The following is a 17,623-nucleotide window of genomic DNA, read 5'->3' as shown; positions in this document are numbered from 1 at the left end:
AATCATGTGCCATTTATAAGAACGAAGATATTTTTATCGCACATTTTATGAGTTGTTATTAAGATGCAGGCCGGAAAAAATAAGTGTGCTATCAATATATTAAACTCATGCAGGATTTGCACTTTTATAGTTGGCCAAAAAATTTTAGCGTGATATCAAAATAATGAACTCACGTTTGTGTAACACTAGTGTTATAGGTATCAAACTCAGACTGTCTGATTCTTATATATAATACCATATAATACCATACTCACTTAAACTATTGTGAAAAACCCTCCAAAATATTAATTTACACTCAACATTTATTCCAGAAAAAATTGTATTGAGAGAATGAGATGATATTTTTGAACAGCGAATTACAACACTATTTTTATTCTTCCGAGATAAAATATAATTTGGTTGTATGTTTGTTTTATTGGCCTTTTCATCAAAATAGTCTTTGAAATTGACATAACTCATCACTTTGATCATGTCAATGAAAAATCGAAAGAAGTGGATCATGAGCATGCCCATCATAAATTATTTTGGTATTTTTATGAAAAATCTGTCAATATCTTTACTAATTAATAAAACACTTATTATCAACCAAAATCTTATGAAATTACCAGTTTAACCCTCTAATTAAAACAGACACATGAATAAGAAATATGAGACATAAATGTAATTTCACACGACCAAATTTTGCTGTTTTTTTTTCAAAACCTCACTTACGTGTAATCCTAACATATCTCTAATTATTAAAAAAAATAAAAAATAAAAAATAAAAAAATAAAAAACTTCCCACTCCCACATTATCTATCACTCCCTTCCTCTCTCCTTCTATTTCAAAAACAAAAATAAAAAAATTTCTCACACACTTTGTGTGTATCAATATGCTAGTCTTTGTTAAGTGGAGGGGTTGGTTTGACAAAAATATCTTTAAAAAGATGGTCACGTAGTCATTCACGTGATAGTTTAATGAGGATGTTAACAAATATTTCACTAAAGTACCAAAATAATTTATGATGAAAAGAATTAAGAACTACATGCATCGATTTTTATTGTCAAGAGACTAAAATGAAAAGTTACGCATTTCAACTAAAAATCCTTTTTAAATGTATATTCCGATGATTAACCACGTGTGCGGTTCTTCTTACATTTACACTTCACGCTCAAACAGTCTGAAAAGGTGAAAAAACTCGGAGGTGCCTTTTCTTCTCCTCTTTCAAAATCTAAGCTCTCCGTCTCTTCTCTCCGACCACCACCTCCACCGGACTCCAAATCCAAATCGGAATCCTGTTGGGGTTCAAGTAAGTCCAGCCCATCTCTCCGTTTCTCTGCTTTATATTTTACAGTAAATGGTATGACTTTTCTTTCTTCTTGTTGTGGTTTTTATCTGCTGTTATTCAGTATCCGCCATTGATGATATTGATACCCTCTGATTTATTGACTTTGTTTTGTGCGCAATTCTACTTGTTGAGCTCATTCAAGTTCCTATTTGTTTGTCGGCACACTGCGTTTCCTGTATTTGTAATTGGTAATCGAAATTTGTGGGAGAAGAGAATAATGAGAAGAGAAATTAAGGGTGTCAATGTTTGGCCACATTTTCATGCCTTTCTCGAAGATTATAGAAACGCGAAATGACGTGGAATTGGGTGTTGTTGGTTATTTATTCTTAATTTTCTTCAAAAGATTTCTTAGATACAAATACGATTTATTTGCATATTCATCTATCCGCAAACTAAAGGGAACCAGTGAAGTCTTGAGTGCGCGGGCGTTCTTATTTCTGAGATTTTGAATAAGCTTGAGAGTCGATGGAGATATAGCTTAGCTTTCGTGTATTAGTGTTATTATAATCTTTCGTTTTGTGTTTGCTCGGTAAAGCATGTACATCCTATTAATTGCATCTCGCACATTTGTTCCACCATGTCTGTTTGAGATTTCATACCATTGCCCTCCGTATATAGCGTTGTCAAATAGAGGATAGTGAGGTTTGATAGTCTTTTGTCAGCGTGCGATGTTGCATTTGTTAATTGGTTGTAACATATTGATGTTGCTTAGAACACGCCTAGCATTGAAGGATATCATTTGCTATATGTTAGCGCATATAGGGTTTAGATAGGGGCCATAGGGCTGAGTGGCAGATGCGAATTTTTTAAACGGATTTGTGTGGCCGAACTGTAGGTGTTTTGCATCAAGGATTTTGTGAGTAGACCACTTCTCAAAACACACCTATCGTTGATAATACATATTAAAATCTATACCAATGCTGGATTATTTTTTAAGATTTTATGTCTTAATCTTACATTACCACATTCCTAAATCTTAAGCTTTCTTTGAGTGGAATTTATATGATTTGGTCATTTAATCATTTTCCTTTCAAATTTCAAGTTCGTGTATCCATATGCAGAACTTAACAGTCTGCTTAATAGCATGTTTGGCTTAGTGTATTTTGTAACTTGATACGTTGTGCTACAGTGGAGGTGCAAATGGATGATTTGAATGGGACAGTCGAAACTTCTGCAGAAGGGGAATCAAACAATATTGAAGTTGGCCCATGTCAAGAACCATATGAGGGTATGCTTTTTGAATCAGAAGAAGCTGCCAAAGTATTCTATGATGATTATGCCAGGCGTGTTGGATTTGTGACCCGTGTTTTGTCATCCCGGAAGTCTGAGCGTGATGGGTCAATAATCTCTCGTGGACTTGGATGCAGAGGGATCTCTGAGAATCGTAGAAAAGTAATGCAGAAGGAGTTTGGAGAACAAGAAGCTTGTCCGGCCATGGTCTTGTTGAAACAAGAGATGCCTGGAAGATGGGTTATCAAGAAATTTTTGGGGGACCATAATCATCTGTTAGTGATTCAATCACCAAAGATCCGCAAAACACTTGTAAGCTTCTCTTACTTTGCATATTTTCTCATACGCAGGGCAATTTCTGTTGATGAGTTTTGTTTTTGTAGATACTAGGTAACCCTAAACTAACTGTTTAATGAATCGTGTCAAATAACTAGACAGTAACCAAACGTGTGAGCTAAAAACTACAAAGATATATTTTCTTTGTTTCTAAACCAAATCTGATATATGCAATACTTAAAAAACAAAAATCAACTTATCACGATACCCATGAAAGTATAATTATATTAATCCTAACAATTACAAAAGCACTGGTGGAAACATTATGTTCTTTTAAGTATAACAATATAACACAGAGGGAATATCCACATACCTTCTCGAAAAACAACAATATAACACGGAGGGAACATTCCCTAAACTCTGGAGATTTCGAAGTCACATACCTTGTCTATTGTCTACTAAACCCACAAGAACAACAGAATTTAGAAACTACAACAACCCAAATTCCTAATTAAGTATCTTAGGAGTATCTTGACCGTATCCTTGGAGTATCGAAGAAGTATTGGAAGGTATCGTGGGGGTGTAGGTATCCGATACTCACCCTTGTCCAAATTTGGAGTATCGGTGCAACATAGCTTGTAACTTATATTAAATGAAAAAGGAAGAATGACGTGAAAGTCAAAGTTGAAGGCTACCGTATTTCTTTGTTCCTCTTTCTTGCTATCAAACTACCTTCCTTTATTTGATAATGTCAGCTTATCTAGAACTATTCGATGTATCAGTTTAATGAACTTTTTTGCTTTTAAGGATTAAATTGACTCCTTACATTTCCACTTTAATATGGAGAGCATACTTCTAAATGTTGAAAAGGAAAATTACAGATAATCTTAATATGTTCTGAAGCCTTACTGAGTCCCTGACCGCATTGGATTCAAGATGTATTTTTCTTCGTATGTAAAGTGTAATCCTGTACGTAACATTGAAAATTTCTAGGATGAGCTTAGCTTGGAATATTAACACCTTAATTTGTTATTCCTGAATGTGTTTTAATTATACCACGTTGATGCTCTCACAAAATATTCAACTCGTAAGCCTTTGATTATATATGGATTTCTTTCCTTTCAGATGGTTCAAAAATTGCTTCTTGTGAAAGTTCGTACTTTTGAACCGTCCAACTTATTAGTGTTCTATTGGCATTGGGGATTTTATAAATCTGTTGGGTTTTGGGAGATATCTTTTGTTTCCACATGCGGTCTCCTTTTCTTTCTTGGCTGTTTTCCTGCTCGAGATTAATATATCATACACCGTATCTACTATTTTTCTCCACAGTGTTCATTGATCATCGTTTTGCATATGTTACCAGGATGAGAAGGATAAGAAAATCCAGGAGTTATCTGCAGAGCTACGAGTTAAGAAGCGGTTAAGTGCAGCATATAGAGATCAGCTACTCGCCTTTATCAAGGATATTGAAGACCACAACGCGCACCTTTCAACAAAAGTTCAATCGGTTTCTAACAAGATAAAAGAGCTTGAAGCTAAAACGGGTGCTTTAACGCGATAGGCGATTTTCAGTTGTTGTGTGAGTATGATTTCGTTTCTAGGAGGGCCTTAATTGTATTTCTCGAATGTCGAATCAGAAACTCCGGACTGAGGAAAGTAGGAAATAGGATGCTTCTGAATCTTCTATCTTTCAAGTGTAAATATACCTCCATCATTTCCTTTGTGAATTTCCCTACATGCTGATCTCCTTCGGACCTCTTTAGAAAGTTCGTGAACCTTCTTATTTGGTGAGTCATGGTCCCGTGGACCTTGATTGCCTTTGGATTGGATATAAATTATTCCTCAGACCTTGATCCTTGCCAATTTAGATTTTTCTTTGTTTTATTACCTATTTTATTTTATTTTTTATTTTTGAAGGAGGACAACTGGTGCCAATTTAGATTTTTGGCGTGAGGATCCTCTTTAGGCCATCGCCCGAAGTTGTGACATTTGTATCCGAACAAGTTATTTGTACACTTGCATAGATTGGTGCGGCCAAACTCACCCCCTTATTTATGCCATCGATGAATTCATGTGACACATATTGACACATCTCGACCTACCTTTTGGGAGCTCACTGACTTCGGAGTTCATCGGAATTCCGAAGTTAAGCGCGTAGCGCGCGAGAGCACTCTCATGATAGGTGACTCATTGAGAAGTTATCGTGTGAATTCCTAGAAATAAAACCGTGAGGGCGTGGTTAGGACCCAAAGCGGACACTATCGCGTTACGGTGGAGTCGAGTCCGAGATGTGGTGGGGGCTCGGGCCAAGATGTGACACATATAGAGTTTTTATGTTATGCACAAAATCAAAATGAGCCCAATGAGTGTTACTTTTAAAATCAAAATGAGCCCAATGAGTGTTACTTTTAAAGGTGCGTTTGTTATATCGGATTTAACGCATGCAAAGTATAATTTAACCAAAAATATAGTAAAAGGGTGTAGCGCGTGTAAACGCGGTAATTTTGTTTATGTTGGTCGCAGCGCGTAAACAGAGTGTAGGCTACTTGTTTTGTTGTGAAAACTTCCCTCGGTTCCCAGTCGAAAAGCATCTTCCCTTACATCCCCAGCAACTGAGACTAGCTCCGCGGTCCGCCTCCGCCTCCCTCAGCCTCCGAGTCCGGAGTCGTCGAGCTGGTCTTTCTGTTACCGTGTTCCGCCCTTCCAACGCTCTCCATCTCCTGCGGGACCCACCACTACCAGCGAGCCCCGCAAAATTGACCACTTGGGCTCGTGGAGCTGCCATGCGCAGATCGTTTTAGGACTTCCGCTTTCTTCAAACCTTTCGTCATTGGCGACTGTGAGTTTAAACGAAACCCTGTTTATTCTTTGTTCTTTGCTTTCCCTTGCTAAGTTTCTTATGATAAAGTAACTGTTGTAATTGATGCTTTTCGTATTTATAACTCCAGGGCTCAGGTTTATTTATTTTTTATGTTTAGATGCTGATTTGAAGAAAATTTGATGATTGTTTAAGCACAAACTGGCCGCATTCTTCGTAAAATTTCGCAACTTTTGGTGAAAAACCCATGATTTCTGTGTGTGTATATTGACTGTTTTTAGGTGAAATCATGATGTTGAGCTTACATAAATAGTTAAATTAAGAGACCAATGTTGGACTGTTAGTTCAAAATGTGTTTTGTATGAATCTTGACCATATGAAGGGATATAACGGCTCATGTTATTTGGTTCGACAATTGGATTGTTATTAAGAGTATCCTATGTTTTTCTAATTTTTGTTTTTGGACATTCAGTGTTCGAATTTAATGTAAGAAAAATGATTTGCAAAATGCCCTTTGGGTCTGTATATCAGTTGGTTCTTGTCTGTCTTTATAAGGCTGACTACCTTCATACTGTCTGCGGAATTGTGTAATTGAACTCTAAGTCTAACGACATTTTTTGTGGGGGATAGACTGCCATTGTACTATAAATTTTGTAAAGTAATAGGTAACCAAACATTAGAAAGACTCGAAAACTGGTGCAATAGGAAAAAAAGTGCCTCTTTCAAGAGATGCAATTTGTTAATTTGAAATTTTGGTTGGTCAAAGTTGCACACCAATGGCCTTATTCCTAAGATTCTTGCTTTCTCTGCAAGGAAGCGGTTCTCTTTTAAATGCCCTATTGAGAAACTTCCCTCTTGAAGGTACGTTGTCCTCCATGTTGTGCTTGAAAAAGTATTGTGCTTTAAGTTAGTCTATAATCTTTGTCTCAAGCAACAATAAACCCGCTCTTGGTTTATTTTTTGTGAGAAACCTTCTCCTAGTTATCAATCTACTTTTATCTGCTTCACCCATCATCGGAGAGAATCTGGAATCTGAAGAGAAATTAATGTCACATTTGAGTTCTCTTAGTTATGAATCCTCCATTGCTTGTAGGGAATATAGCTGTCTTAATACACAATGGACAAAGGTTGAGTCACGCCTCTTGGGCACTCCAATACCTGGAAACCGTTCTCGATGCTTAGAACATTATCTTCACTAAAGTCTTATGTACCTCATGTTTTCAAGATGGTTCTTCAGCGTTATTTTAGGTCCTATTCTGTATTATCATGAAGCTTAATATTCCATATGCTATACATAACCATACATGTGAAAACTTTTGTTGTTTATGATGAATATTAAACTGCTTGCCACAACCAAACTTACATCAGCAGTGTATTATTTATTTTGTCGATGATCTCTCATTGCCTTGAAAATTTAATGAAGCGTTAATATGTTATAGGATAGATTTAATGGCTCCTAATGAAAGACAACTAGGTAACTTTAATAGCGCCGTGTGTTCCAGTTATTTATTAGTGCTTGTTTGTTTGCCTTTATTTATTTATGTTTTGCAATGGGGAAAGTATAACATAAGTCATTTAAGCATTGCTTTTGTAAACCCTCGGTTCTTATGCTTTTCTTCTCCCTCAGACTCTGTTCTTTCTAAGAAATGGTAATGGGGCATACGCAAGTGCAGTGTTGACAATACAGAGGTTTTTGGAACTCAAAAATCTGCTGACAAGCAAATCACTTGTTGTAGAAGTTGACCGTCTATTTTGTCGTTGTTTGTGTGTCCAATTTTTGGGTGAAAATGATTAGTCAATTCTGTTGTTTCTTCTTGTAGGAACTTAATGGATCACCAATCTATTCATGGATTTGATTCAGATGAGAGTGACCTAGATATGCATGCTGAAACCTATGAACATAATGAAGGGATAGAAGATGTGCTTCCTGAGAATTTGGACTTGTGTGTAGATGAAAAAGAGGAGACAGAAGAACAATCGGCTGATCTACCTATGAACGTAGAAGCTTTAGAACCGTATATAGGCATGGAGTTCAACTCAAGAGATGAAGCTAGAGAATTTTATGTTGCATATGGCAGACGCTCCGGTTTCACCGTACGGATACACCACAATCGTCGTTCACGAGTAAATAATCAGATTATTGGTCAAGATTTTGTTTGCTCAAAAGAAGGCTTTCGAGCAAAAAAGTATGTGCACAGAAAAGACAGAGTTCTTCCTCCACCCCCAGTAACCCGTGAGGGCTGTCAAGCTATGATAAGGCTAGCTCAAAGAGATGGACCAAAGTGGGTAGTCACAAAATTTGTTAAAGAGCATAATCACAAGCTAATGAGTCCCAGCAAGGTTCCATGGCGGGGATCAGGAAAGCACTTAGCAAGTGAGGTACGTTGAGGAGTATTTTTTGACATAATTCTGAATGAAATGTTTGCATAAGAAGATTTGTCGCCAACTCACTGTTACTAAATACTGTGTTCAATGATAATGTTGAAGAAGACTAAAAAGATTACCTAATAATATTTCTTTTTAAAATCACGGATTTGCTTTTAGATTAATGAAATGGTTGTTAATCGTTGTCCTAATAGTTTAAGCTTTGGGAAGAAGTTGTCATCGAACAAAACTAGTGAGGAGAGACCCACGCACAAAGGGCAGTGCTGGATTTTAAAAGAATTGTTAATTGACATGCTAATAGATTAAACTTTGGGGTTTTTGTTAAACCAATAAAACTCTCGATTAGAGCGGTTAAAATGCTAATCCATGCTTTCAACTGTGGAAGAGCTGTGCGGATTGTTACCAGGCACTTGTGCAAGCCTGTTATCGTCTAACATTAGCCGTTAAGTTGAAGCTAAACATTCCTTGGTCTTTATATGAAAGCCCTTGTTTAGTAAACATGCAAAAGGATTCATTAATCTTTACATATTGATGTCTCCAACTTATGTCCTCCTATGTTAATTCCAACTAGGTTAACAGAAGCTCATCTATACCTGTGTTGATCAACCAACTGCCTAGGTACGGTTTATTTGTCGATCAACCAACGTGGAAGGATATTCCAGGAGACTTCACAGACACATATTATTGACATAGCAAAAACTAAAGCACCCATAAGTGTTGCTAGTATAACACAGATTAAAAAAATTACTCTTAATCATGGCACCTATTAATTTCTACGATCCCTGGTTTAGCATCTTAAGTTTTACAATGATGTAGTGACATGTCATATGAAAATCAATGATGTAGTGACCTAATATTCTTCTAATTTTCAGGATGAGAAGGATAAAAGAATCCGAGAGCTGTCCCTTGAGCTGTACAACGAGAGGCAAAAATGTAAGCGACGTTGTGCTGCATATGAAGAACAGCTAAATATAATCTTGAAAGATTTGGAAAAACACACAGAGCACATGTCAAAAAAAGTTTCGGATACAGTTCAGAGCATAAAAGAAATTGAGGAGGAACAATCAGAGGACTCGGATAGCGGATGGAGTTAATGCAACTTGTACCTTTTCTTGCCCCTTGCTTTGCCTTTGATGATGAGCAACCTATTTTACCAGTTTTTGGAGTTATGTAACTGCTAATTCACCTATGGTGTCGGTCGAGGTTGCCACAGAGGACAAATTAAGTCCACAGAATGACTGTCTTTCAGAAAATATGGTGGCAGCTGAAGTTTGGTGTCTGGATCAAGGTGCTCATCCTCGGTGAAGACTTTATGAGCAAATCGGGAAAATACTCGATAAAATGTTAGAACTCATATGTTCAAAGTGTTCCGGTCATTCTCTTGTTGAATCGTAATGTAGTTTTGTTTTCCTCTCTTATCAAATTTGAAATGTTACTGTAATTTTTGTTTTGTTGGTGGACTAAATATGCACCCGTAGGAATTGGTAAGCATTTCTGTCCAAGCCTCCGGCGTTGCTGTCGAAGCCTCTGGCGTGGTCAAGCCTTCTTCCGTACTGACCTTCCCGCAGAGAGGGTAGAGCCTTAGTTACCCGCCGGTCATAAGCCGGTAACAAGTGGAAGAGCAAGAACTTTCGGGTGAAAGACCCTCACTCGAACTCAGTAGGAAGCTAAAGGAATGAGGATCTTCTCCGGATCCTTTTTGTGAGGATCCTGGGGATCCTTTATCTTGTTTGTTAATCGTACATCGTGCAGCTAGTTTTTATCAGGTGCTGTTTGTGTTCAATTTTAAATAAAAAAATTTAAAATGATTTATGATAACACGATGTACGATAAATGAACACGATTAAAGGATTATGGGATCCTCTTTGGCTCCTCATTCACATTAGGGAATCCTTCATGGTCCAAATTACACAAATACATATTGTAAAACAGACAACCTGAGTTTCATTTCTTGATGATCTAAACACGTAACTCGAAAGGAACAAAATTGACTCTTATAGAAATGATGCCCTCCAAAAGCACACAAATATATATTGCATATTTCCGTGTCCATGTCCGTGCATTGTAGATACAGACTCACTCCTAAAAAACTTTCGATAAATTGAAATATAATTCTAGCTTTATAAAAAATTCATAACACAATTAATGACATCTTTTTTGAACAAACAATATTATCTACTTTAAAAAAATGGATGGGCTTAGTTTTACAATGAACTAACAATAATGTGGTTCAAATTCGTTTTTTGACGAGAATCGAATTTAAGACTTCTCACCTAAAAATAATACCGACAATTAATAACATTATTATCTCTTCACAAAACTAGAAAAATAAAAATCTCAAGCCATTTGACTAATCAACATTCTCTCTCCACAAATACTCTCTCTCTCTCTCTCTCAAAACTGAAATCACCAAATCTGCAGCCTATAATGCAGCATTTGACTAGGTATTTAACTAACACTTACCCAATCACAAATCGGATTTCACAACATTTGCCTATAAATTAAACCACTCCGACTATTTGAAGCTTTAAACCAGAAACTGAACATTCGATTAACGGTGAAACCAGAGTGCGTATCTGTGTTGCTCATCCGAACTCCCTTTCAGGTATCTCTATCTCTACCGTCCATGTACGTGGAATTCATTTTATTATCGAGGTATCGACAATGTAGCCAGTAAATGCGATCTCAGTAAATGCATGTTAGCGTAGCCAAATCCGTAATTTTCTACGTTCATTCGATATTTGCATGGTTGAAATAACAAATAATAATTAATATGGTGTTTGTTCTTGTGATGGTAGAGGAAGGATATATCGATATAGAGATAGAGTGTAATGGCGGCGGGTAGGGTGCCGCATCCGCCAGTGAAAGGGCCGAACGTGGTGAAGGAGATAGCAATGGGGATTGCGGTGGCGATAGTGGCGGCGATGCCGTGGAAAATGTACCAATGGGATTTGCAGAAGAGGACCAGGACTATGTATGAGTTGCTCGACAAAGGTGAAGCAACTGTTGTTGCTCAAGAATAAAATGTATATTCTCCGTCTTTCAAAAAAATAAATGAATAACAAGAAGCAAGGTTTTTGACATATTCCCCCCCTGAATTTTTTGGTTTTTCCCACTATGAGCACTAAATTGTTTTTGTGGCAAATTGGTCCTTGAAATTTTGCATGTCTCTTTCCGTTAAAATTCGACTTACATCCTACAAAACTAGAACGAGTGTGCCCGACTTATGTTAATTCACAAGTCGGGCACACTCGCTCTTATTGTTAATGTCATTTTGCTCAAAGCATATGAGTTACATCCTCAACTAACCCATTTTCTCATGTCGATTGCCTTTTAAGGTTATATCCCGCGCAGAGACATGATTTCGGAAATTTGAAAATTGTAGAATGCAGAAAGTGAGAGCAATTTAAATGAGGATAAAGTGAGTTATGCTTCAGAAAAAAATAGTTGAAGGAGAGGTCAAAGTCGATAATTTCGTTAGTTCAAGAGGCAAATTTATGTAACTTGAAGGTAGAACGTGGATTACTCATGAAGGAAACTTATCTCTTCCGATCTCCACAAATGATAGATTTGGAACAGATAAGCTCGTTCATGTTTAATCCCTTCTAATCCCCTCAAAGGAAAATTTATTCACCGCCACGGACATACATAACTCGAATTATGAGTTAATCCAATCCTAGTACGATAGAAAACTACAGCTTCCAAGTCAAGTCCCAGCTCCCAGGCATCGTTTGACAAGAACTTCAAAAAAAATAGCCATAAACATAGCATATCTCAAACGGATGCTCCTATTACACTCCGTAATCTCTGAAGGATGGGAACCAACTATGTAGCATCTACATCGAGAATTCAAGTATTGTACACGTTATTAGTCCGATCCCTTGTAGGAACTACTGGTAATAACAAACTTGCAAAATGAATCTCTTTATCAAACTTGCTAATATAACTATAACAACTTCAAAAATCTAAAACATTAGGTGAACCGTGGACGGAACAAAAAGGAGCGGTTCTAAGTTCTAACCCTAAGCACAATAAACTCTTAAAAAAAAATTATCTTCATTTATCACTTGAAACTAAAAGAAGATTTGACGCAAAACCGAGCAGAATGGTGTTCTAGGATTCATATAGCCAATCCCACTTTTTTAAAACTTAACTCAACGGTCACTAATCTAAGTGGATGAAAAAAAGAACGGGTAAAAAAAAGAAGAAATCAGTTCATTCCAGGACCACAGTAGCGCCCAACTCCTTAAGCTTGTCAACAATGGGCCCTGCCTCCTCTTTCGTCATGCCCTTCTTCACCACAACAGGGACCTTCTCCACCAACTCCTTAGCCTCCTTCAGCCCCAAGTCCGTGAAAGTCCTAACCTCCTTTATGATCTTGATCTTTGCCGCTGCATCAAACTTCTCAATCTTTATATCAAATGCGGTCTTCTCAGCGACCTTGGCAGCCGTGGAGGCCGGCCCAGACTCGGAAGCTGCCGGGCCAATCCCTGAGACTGCCGGGCCATACCGGTTGAGGCCCATTTTCAGCCTAAAGAGAATGGAGTAGTCGTGCCTCTCAAGCTTTGTGAGGTCGAGAAGCTCGTTGGCAATGCGCTCAAGTTTATGCGTTTGAGTCTCATTTGCTGCAGTTGCTGTGGTGAGGTTGCGAGAAACAGTAGCAGGCAATGTGGATAGGGACCTGCAGGGGTACTTTTGTGGTTAGGTTGGACATCCTGTGAACATCTGATTTCACAAAGGGTTCGGATAGGGACCTAAATGCAGATAATTTTCCACGTCCCAACTTACCCTGATCCTTGTTTAGCTGCAGTTCTGGCAGGTGACCATTTTACAGCCTGCCATATATGTAAATAAAAGTATTAAAAGGAAAACTAAAGAGTAACAGATATTACCAAGCCCAACTACTTTTGAGAAAGTAGAAAATAGCAAAATTTATGGGATCATGGAAAACGAACAAGTTCGGGCCTTAGAAATTTTCACACTATCATAGCAAATTAAACAAATACCCCAACTGGATTGGCATACAAAAAACTGTTGCCCGAATCTATGAAAGATTCAAAACAAATGAATGATGTGCTGCATTCAAAAATGGTCCCAAATATAGGTTAATCAAAACTCAATTTTAGAAAAATAATGAGGGTTGTACCCTAGCATGAGTGGAGAAGCGTTGTAGTGAGCTCGCCATTGGCAGTTAGCAAATCAACTGCAGAACTAAACATGCACCCTGTGGAATGCAAAATCGTCAGTATATACAAAACTGCATCTCATGCGTGACAGTTTCATTTTAAAATAAATTGTAGTTAAATAAATCCTAGCCTTTAGTTTAGTTTTGGGTATTACTAAAACAGCCAAAACTTTTTTTTTTTGCAATAATTTGGAATCTTATTAATTCAAGCGTAGGCAATAACAATTTTGGGAGCTCAATTGTTTGATAACTCACACGGGCAGATGGGGTAGCAGTAATTTGGTTCATCTGATTGCAAATACAAAATGAGAATGAAAAAGCTAAAGAATCTTAATAAAAGTATGATATACATGGTTTCATATTTAAATCTGATACAGCCATGTCGATGCTTTACAAATGGTTGCTGATACACAGAAAAACAGCAGTAGTCAAAGAGAATCGCTAATCAAATGGGTCAGCAAACATGCATAGGAACAACAGCCAGACAAAGCATGAAGATCCTTCGGAAATAGTTTCCATGTCTTTAAAAATGCGAACTGTTTTGCTTCTTCACAAGATCACTATTAAAGTCAATGTGCATTGCTAACTGTAGTTATACAGTCCACTGCCCAAGCAAATGAACAGCTATGCTCTTGTTAACTTTTGATTAAGTGACCATGGCACGAGTCATGACAGAAACATGAAGTACATAATCTCACTTCAGATAATGCCTAAAAGTAAGAAGATAAATATATATGCATAGGCAGGCATACAGAAAAACAAAAAGTGTAGATGCACCAAGAACTATAAACAGAAGGGCTTACACAAAAAAGAATAACCAAAATCTAAACATTGAAAAGTAAGCTCAGATGGGTTGGTTAAAAAATTGTCTTTTTAGCCAAAATGGTCTCTGAGATTGACATAACTCCTCATTTATGTCCCTAACAATTAAAATCGATAGACTGAATTTGTCCACTGTAAACCATTTTGGTCATTCCATGAGAAATTTGTCAATATCCTCGTTAAGTGCAGGAGTTCGTTTGATAAAAATACACTTCAAAAGGTGGTTACGTGGTCGTTCACGTGACAATTTAGTGAAGATATTGATAGATTTTTCACGGAAATACCAAAATGATTTACGGGGGACAAACTCAGGAACCACTTCTATGAATTTTATTGTCAGGAACCAACTTGAGGAGCTATGCCAATCTTAGGGACCACTTCTACCAATTTTCATTGTTGGGACCAAATTGAGGAGTTATGCCAATCTCAGAAACCATTTTGGCTAAAATGCTTAAAAAATTTAAAGCCCTTGAGGAAATGCCCAAGTTCATTTCTACGTTATTCTACAAACATCAGACTCTAACGAGATGAGCCTACTGACTGACTCTAATCAGGTTGCTAATAACAAGATCTACATTGCAGGATTACATACAGAAGAAAACTATACTATCGCAGAGGTTGAAAACTGTGGTATAAAATCAAACCCAGCAACCAATCATCACCAGCGAAAAAAAGAAACAAAACCCAGGAACACATAATTGAGAAAAGACATAAGGAGGTACCCGAATTGGAGAAAAAAGGAGTATTTAGAAATTGCCTACATAATAAAGCAAAAAACTGTCAAGAAATATTTGGGAGAATCCTTTTCTTCTCTGACCCTTGATTTGGTTTGGAAAAAAAAGTGGAAAGCTAGTAACTTTGGAGCAATGTTAAATCCCTCAATCCTTCTCTTTATCCAAATCCATGCCAAAACAATGACCCTCTCAAGGAATCTAATTTCTGTATAATTCAAGCATAAAACGTATCGAAAATTGTATAATTCAAGAGGTGTAAAAAGGCCACTCCCCACCTCCCTCCCTCTACAAATTTCTCTAAACTAAAGCTTGCACCTTCCTAAACCCTAAACCTTCATGGAGCACCCCAAAAAATCCCCAATCTGTATGACAAACGATAAGGCATTACCCAAAATTCCGGTTTAAATTGACTCGATTGGAACCAGAGACATCGACACAATTTACAATCCTGAGAAGAACACATATTAGCATTGAATGAGATGAGAAAACTTACCCTGTTGAAATCTTAAGCAGCGGAGTGAGCTTCCAGTGGCCGATTTGGGGCTGTCAGAGAGACCAATGAAAGTTTATTTCTTCACGTTCAGGGTTTTCGGAAGTTGTGATTTCAGTCCTTTAGTTTTTGATAATTCTTCTTTAGGACCAATAATTTCAATTGTCGCGGGTGAACCCCTGTAATTTACTTTTAATAACTTTTTACGATTATAAAAAATAATGGCTTATTAACTTTTCTGCGTTTTAGGGGCTCCATGTCAGCACACTAACTTAATATTTAACGGAATTTGATGGTAAAATGGTTTTAGGATATTTTTTTTGTTGTTGTCAAATTTAGGAATTTTTTTTTAAAGTGAGATCTTACATTTAAATCTCACTAATTATTGTAGCTCATCTATTGTATGGTTTAACTTATATCTTTATAATTATAAAACAAAATTTATACAAATAAAACTGATTCTACAAACAAACTCAACATAAATATAGTACGTCTTTGTCATCTATATAAGTAGGATACATTCGACGTACAAGTGAAAAAATAATAAAATACGAGATAATTAGAGCAATGCTCTATAAACTTTAACGCAATTAAAATTGTCTCTGAACCAAAAATTTGTAAGTAATTGGTCTATAAACTTATTATAATGTAAAACTGAGAGAAATTATTTTTATTTTTTAGCTAACTCTATCAGAACTTTTATCCATTTTTTTTTATTATTTTAAACCTTTTATTTTACATAAAAAATCTAACGTAATTAGACAAAAAGACCAGTACTTCATATTATAACAAATTAAAAAATAATAATCACAAATTTTTAGTTCAGAAACTAAAACTTATAAGAAAGTTTGAAGAATTGCTCAAATGGGTAAAAACAAAACAACCGAAAACCCTGGTCTTTTATGAGGATGGCCAACATGGGAGAATGAGGTGAAATTAGCCCAAGAAAGTTAATTTTGCATGGCAAATTAAGCCAAAGGGGAAGGATTTCTGTGTCAATTCCAATTTCTTGAGGCTATTTTACTGCAAATTATGGCATTTTCCATCTCCTCTCCTCTCCTCTCCAGTGGGAAATCGGATTGGGATTTCTGTGCGCAGTGCAGTTTTGGTTCTAAGACTATTTTCACAAAAACGCTTTTAACCATTTTTAAAACATCTCTAAACGAGATCTTATTCTTACTAAGTGAGATTGGCTATGAATTTTTTTATTATTAATAATTGATTTAGGGAAAAAAAATTCACGAAAATGCTTTCAGCTGTTCTAAAAGCACTGCCAAATGAACCCTTATTTCCACTCAGTAAAGTTAGGTATGAATCATAGAACGCTACAACGTTCAATTTTGCATAATGCTCTTCTGTTAACGTGACATTAATTTATTCAAACAAAGGCAAATTGCACATTACGAAGTCTACTCTTTGATCAAGTCTATTTCTTTTCTTTATCATTTGTAACTGTCCAGCAGGTTACTATTCGGGCAAGGAGCAAATCTCTGTAGCTCATCCAAAAATGCTTCTTACAGGTATAAATTCTGACCAGTTTTAAGACATCATACGGTCTATACAGAATCCTACTTACTGTGTCTTTATATTTGTGTATATGGATTTATGTCATGATCTTGTCGATATTCATTCATGCATAGAAATAGAATTCCTTGTTAAGGCTAGTAACTTCTAATACATATGTGTTTGAGTAGAATGAATTTTCTTCTTAACGTAGCGACGTAACGTAGGCGAAACACTTTAATAGAAAATCTTTGGAGAACTAACGAGCGTAGATAAATTCTCTAAAGGTACCTTGAAACTCATGGGGATACACACACACATATATACATATATACGTGTATACATATTTATGCATCCATGAATGAATTTCATAAGAAACCAAGTGGTTACTAATGAACATGTATTACTAGTATATGATTGAACCTATTGAGCGACATTATTCAGTTCTTGTTCCTGCTCTGAGCAGTTGGGTTTTTGTGGAAAAGAGGAGGCTTGTTCAGTTTTTTCCGGAACATGTTCAGAAACTATGGAGTACTTGGGAGCTTCGGCTGTTGGTTTTGATCAGCCTTGCCTCGCAGATTTCACTCGTTCACTTTGGCAGCCGCAGAAAGTATAATGTCAAAACCAAAATCAGAGTCTTCGTCTGGTTTGCATACCTTGTGGCAGATTGGGTAGCAACGGTTGCTTTTTGTGTCCTCTCCCGGAACCAAGGCAAGTCCTGTAGTTGTGATGCCGGCATGAGCAATGATTCTGCTCCGTCACTGGACGAAGAATTATCTGCTTTCTGGGCACCATTCCTTTTGTTGCATCTTGGCGGCCCAGACACTATCACGATTTATGCTTTGGAAGACA

At 36.8% G+C, this 17,623-nt stretch overlaps 3 protein-coding genes across 4 annotated transcripts; 2 read left to right on the top strand and 1 right to left on the bottom strand.

The window, feature by feature from the left end:
* Positions 1-1,164: 1,164 nt before the first annotated feature.
* LOC137723503 (protein FAR1-RELATED SEQUENCE 2-like) lies at positions 1,165-4,692 on the top strand. The gene is made up of 3 exons (XM_068462696.1): positions 1,165-1,289; positions 2,458-2,870; positions 4,198-4,692. Coding segments are annotated over exons 1-3 (612 nt in total). The 5' UTR covers positions 1,165-1,288; the 3' UTR covers positions 4,396-4,692.
* A 705-nt stretch (positions 4,693-5,397) lies between these two features.
* LOC137723128 (protein FAR-RED ELONGATED HYPOCOTYL 3-like) lies at positions 5,398-9,487 on the top strand. 2 transcript variants are annotated; one of them, XM_068462297.1, is made up of 3 exons: positions 5,398-5,673; positions 7,473-8,031; positions 8,910-9,487. In XM_068462297.1, the coding sequence occupies exons 2-3, from the start codon at positions 7,480-7,482 to the stop codon at positions 9,129-9,131; spliced, it is 774 nt and encodes a 257-aa protein (XP_068318398.1). In that variant the 5' UTR covers positions 5,398-5,673; positions 7,473-7,479; the 3' UTR covers positions 9,132-9,487. The 2 variants fall into 2 exon arrangements, with proteins under 2 accessions (XP_068318398.1, XP_068318399.1); XM_068462298.1 differs by lacking the exon at positions 5,398-5,673 and adding an exon at positions 5,684-7,126.
* A 2,458-nt stretch (positions 9,488-11,945) lies between these two features.
* Positions 11,946-15,408, bottom strand: LOC137723242 (uncharacterized). The gene is made up of 4 exons (XM_068462398.1): positions 15,272-15,408; positions 13,184-13,261; positions 12,826-12,872; positions 11,946-12,718 (listed from the first exon to the last, which is right to left on the bottom strand). The coding sequence occupies exons 2-4, from the start codon at positions 13,220-13,222 to the stop codon at positions 12,253-12,255; spliced, it is 552 nt and encodes a 183-aa protein (XP_068318499.1). The 5' UTR covers positions 13,223-13,261; positions 15,272-15,408; the 3' UTR covers positions 11,946-12,252.
* Positions 15,409-17,623: the final 2,215 nt, after the last annotated feature.

Source organism: Pyrus communis, chromosome 17 (genome assembly GCF_963583255.1).
Source record: "Pyrus communis chromosome 17, drPyrComm1.1, whole genome shotgun sequence".
Lineage (NCBI taxonomy): Eukaryota > Viridiplantae > Streptophyta > Magnoliopsida > Rosales > Rosaceae > Pyrus > Pyrus communis.
The sequence above is the reverse complement of the archived record's forward strand: the minus strand, read 5'-3'. Positions and strand labels throughout refer to the sequence as shown.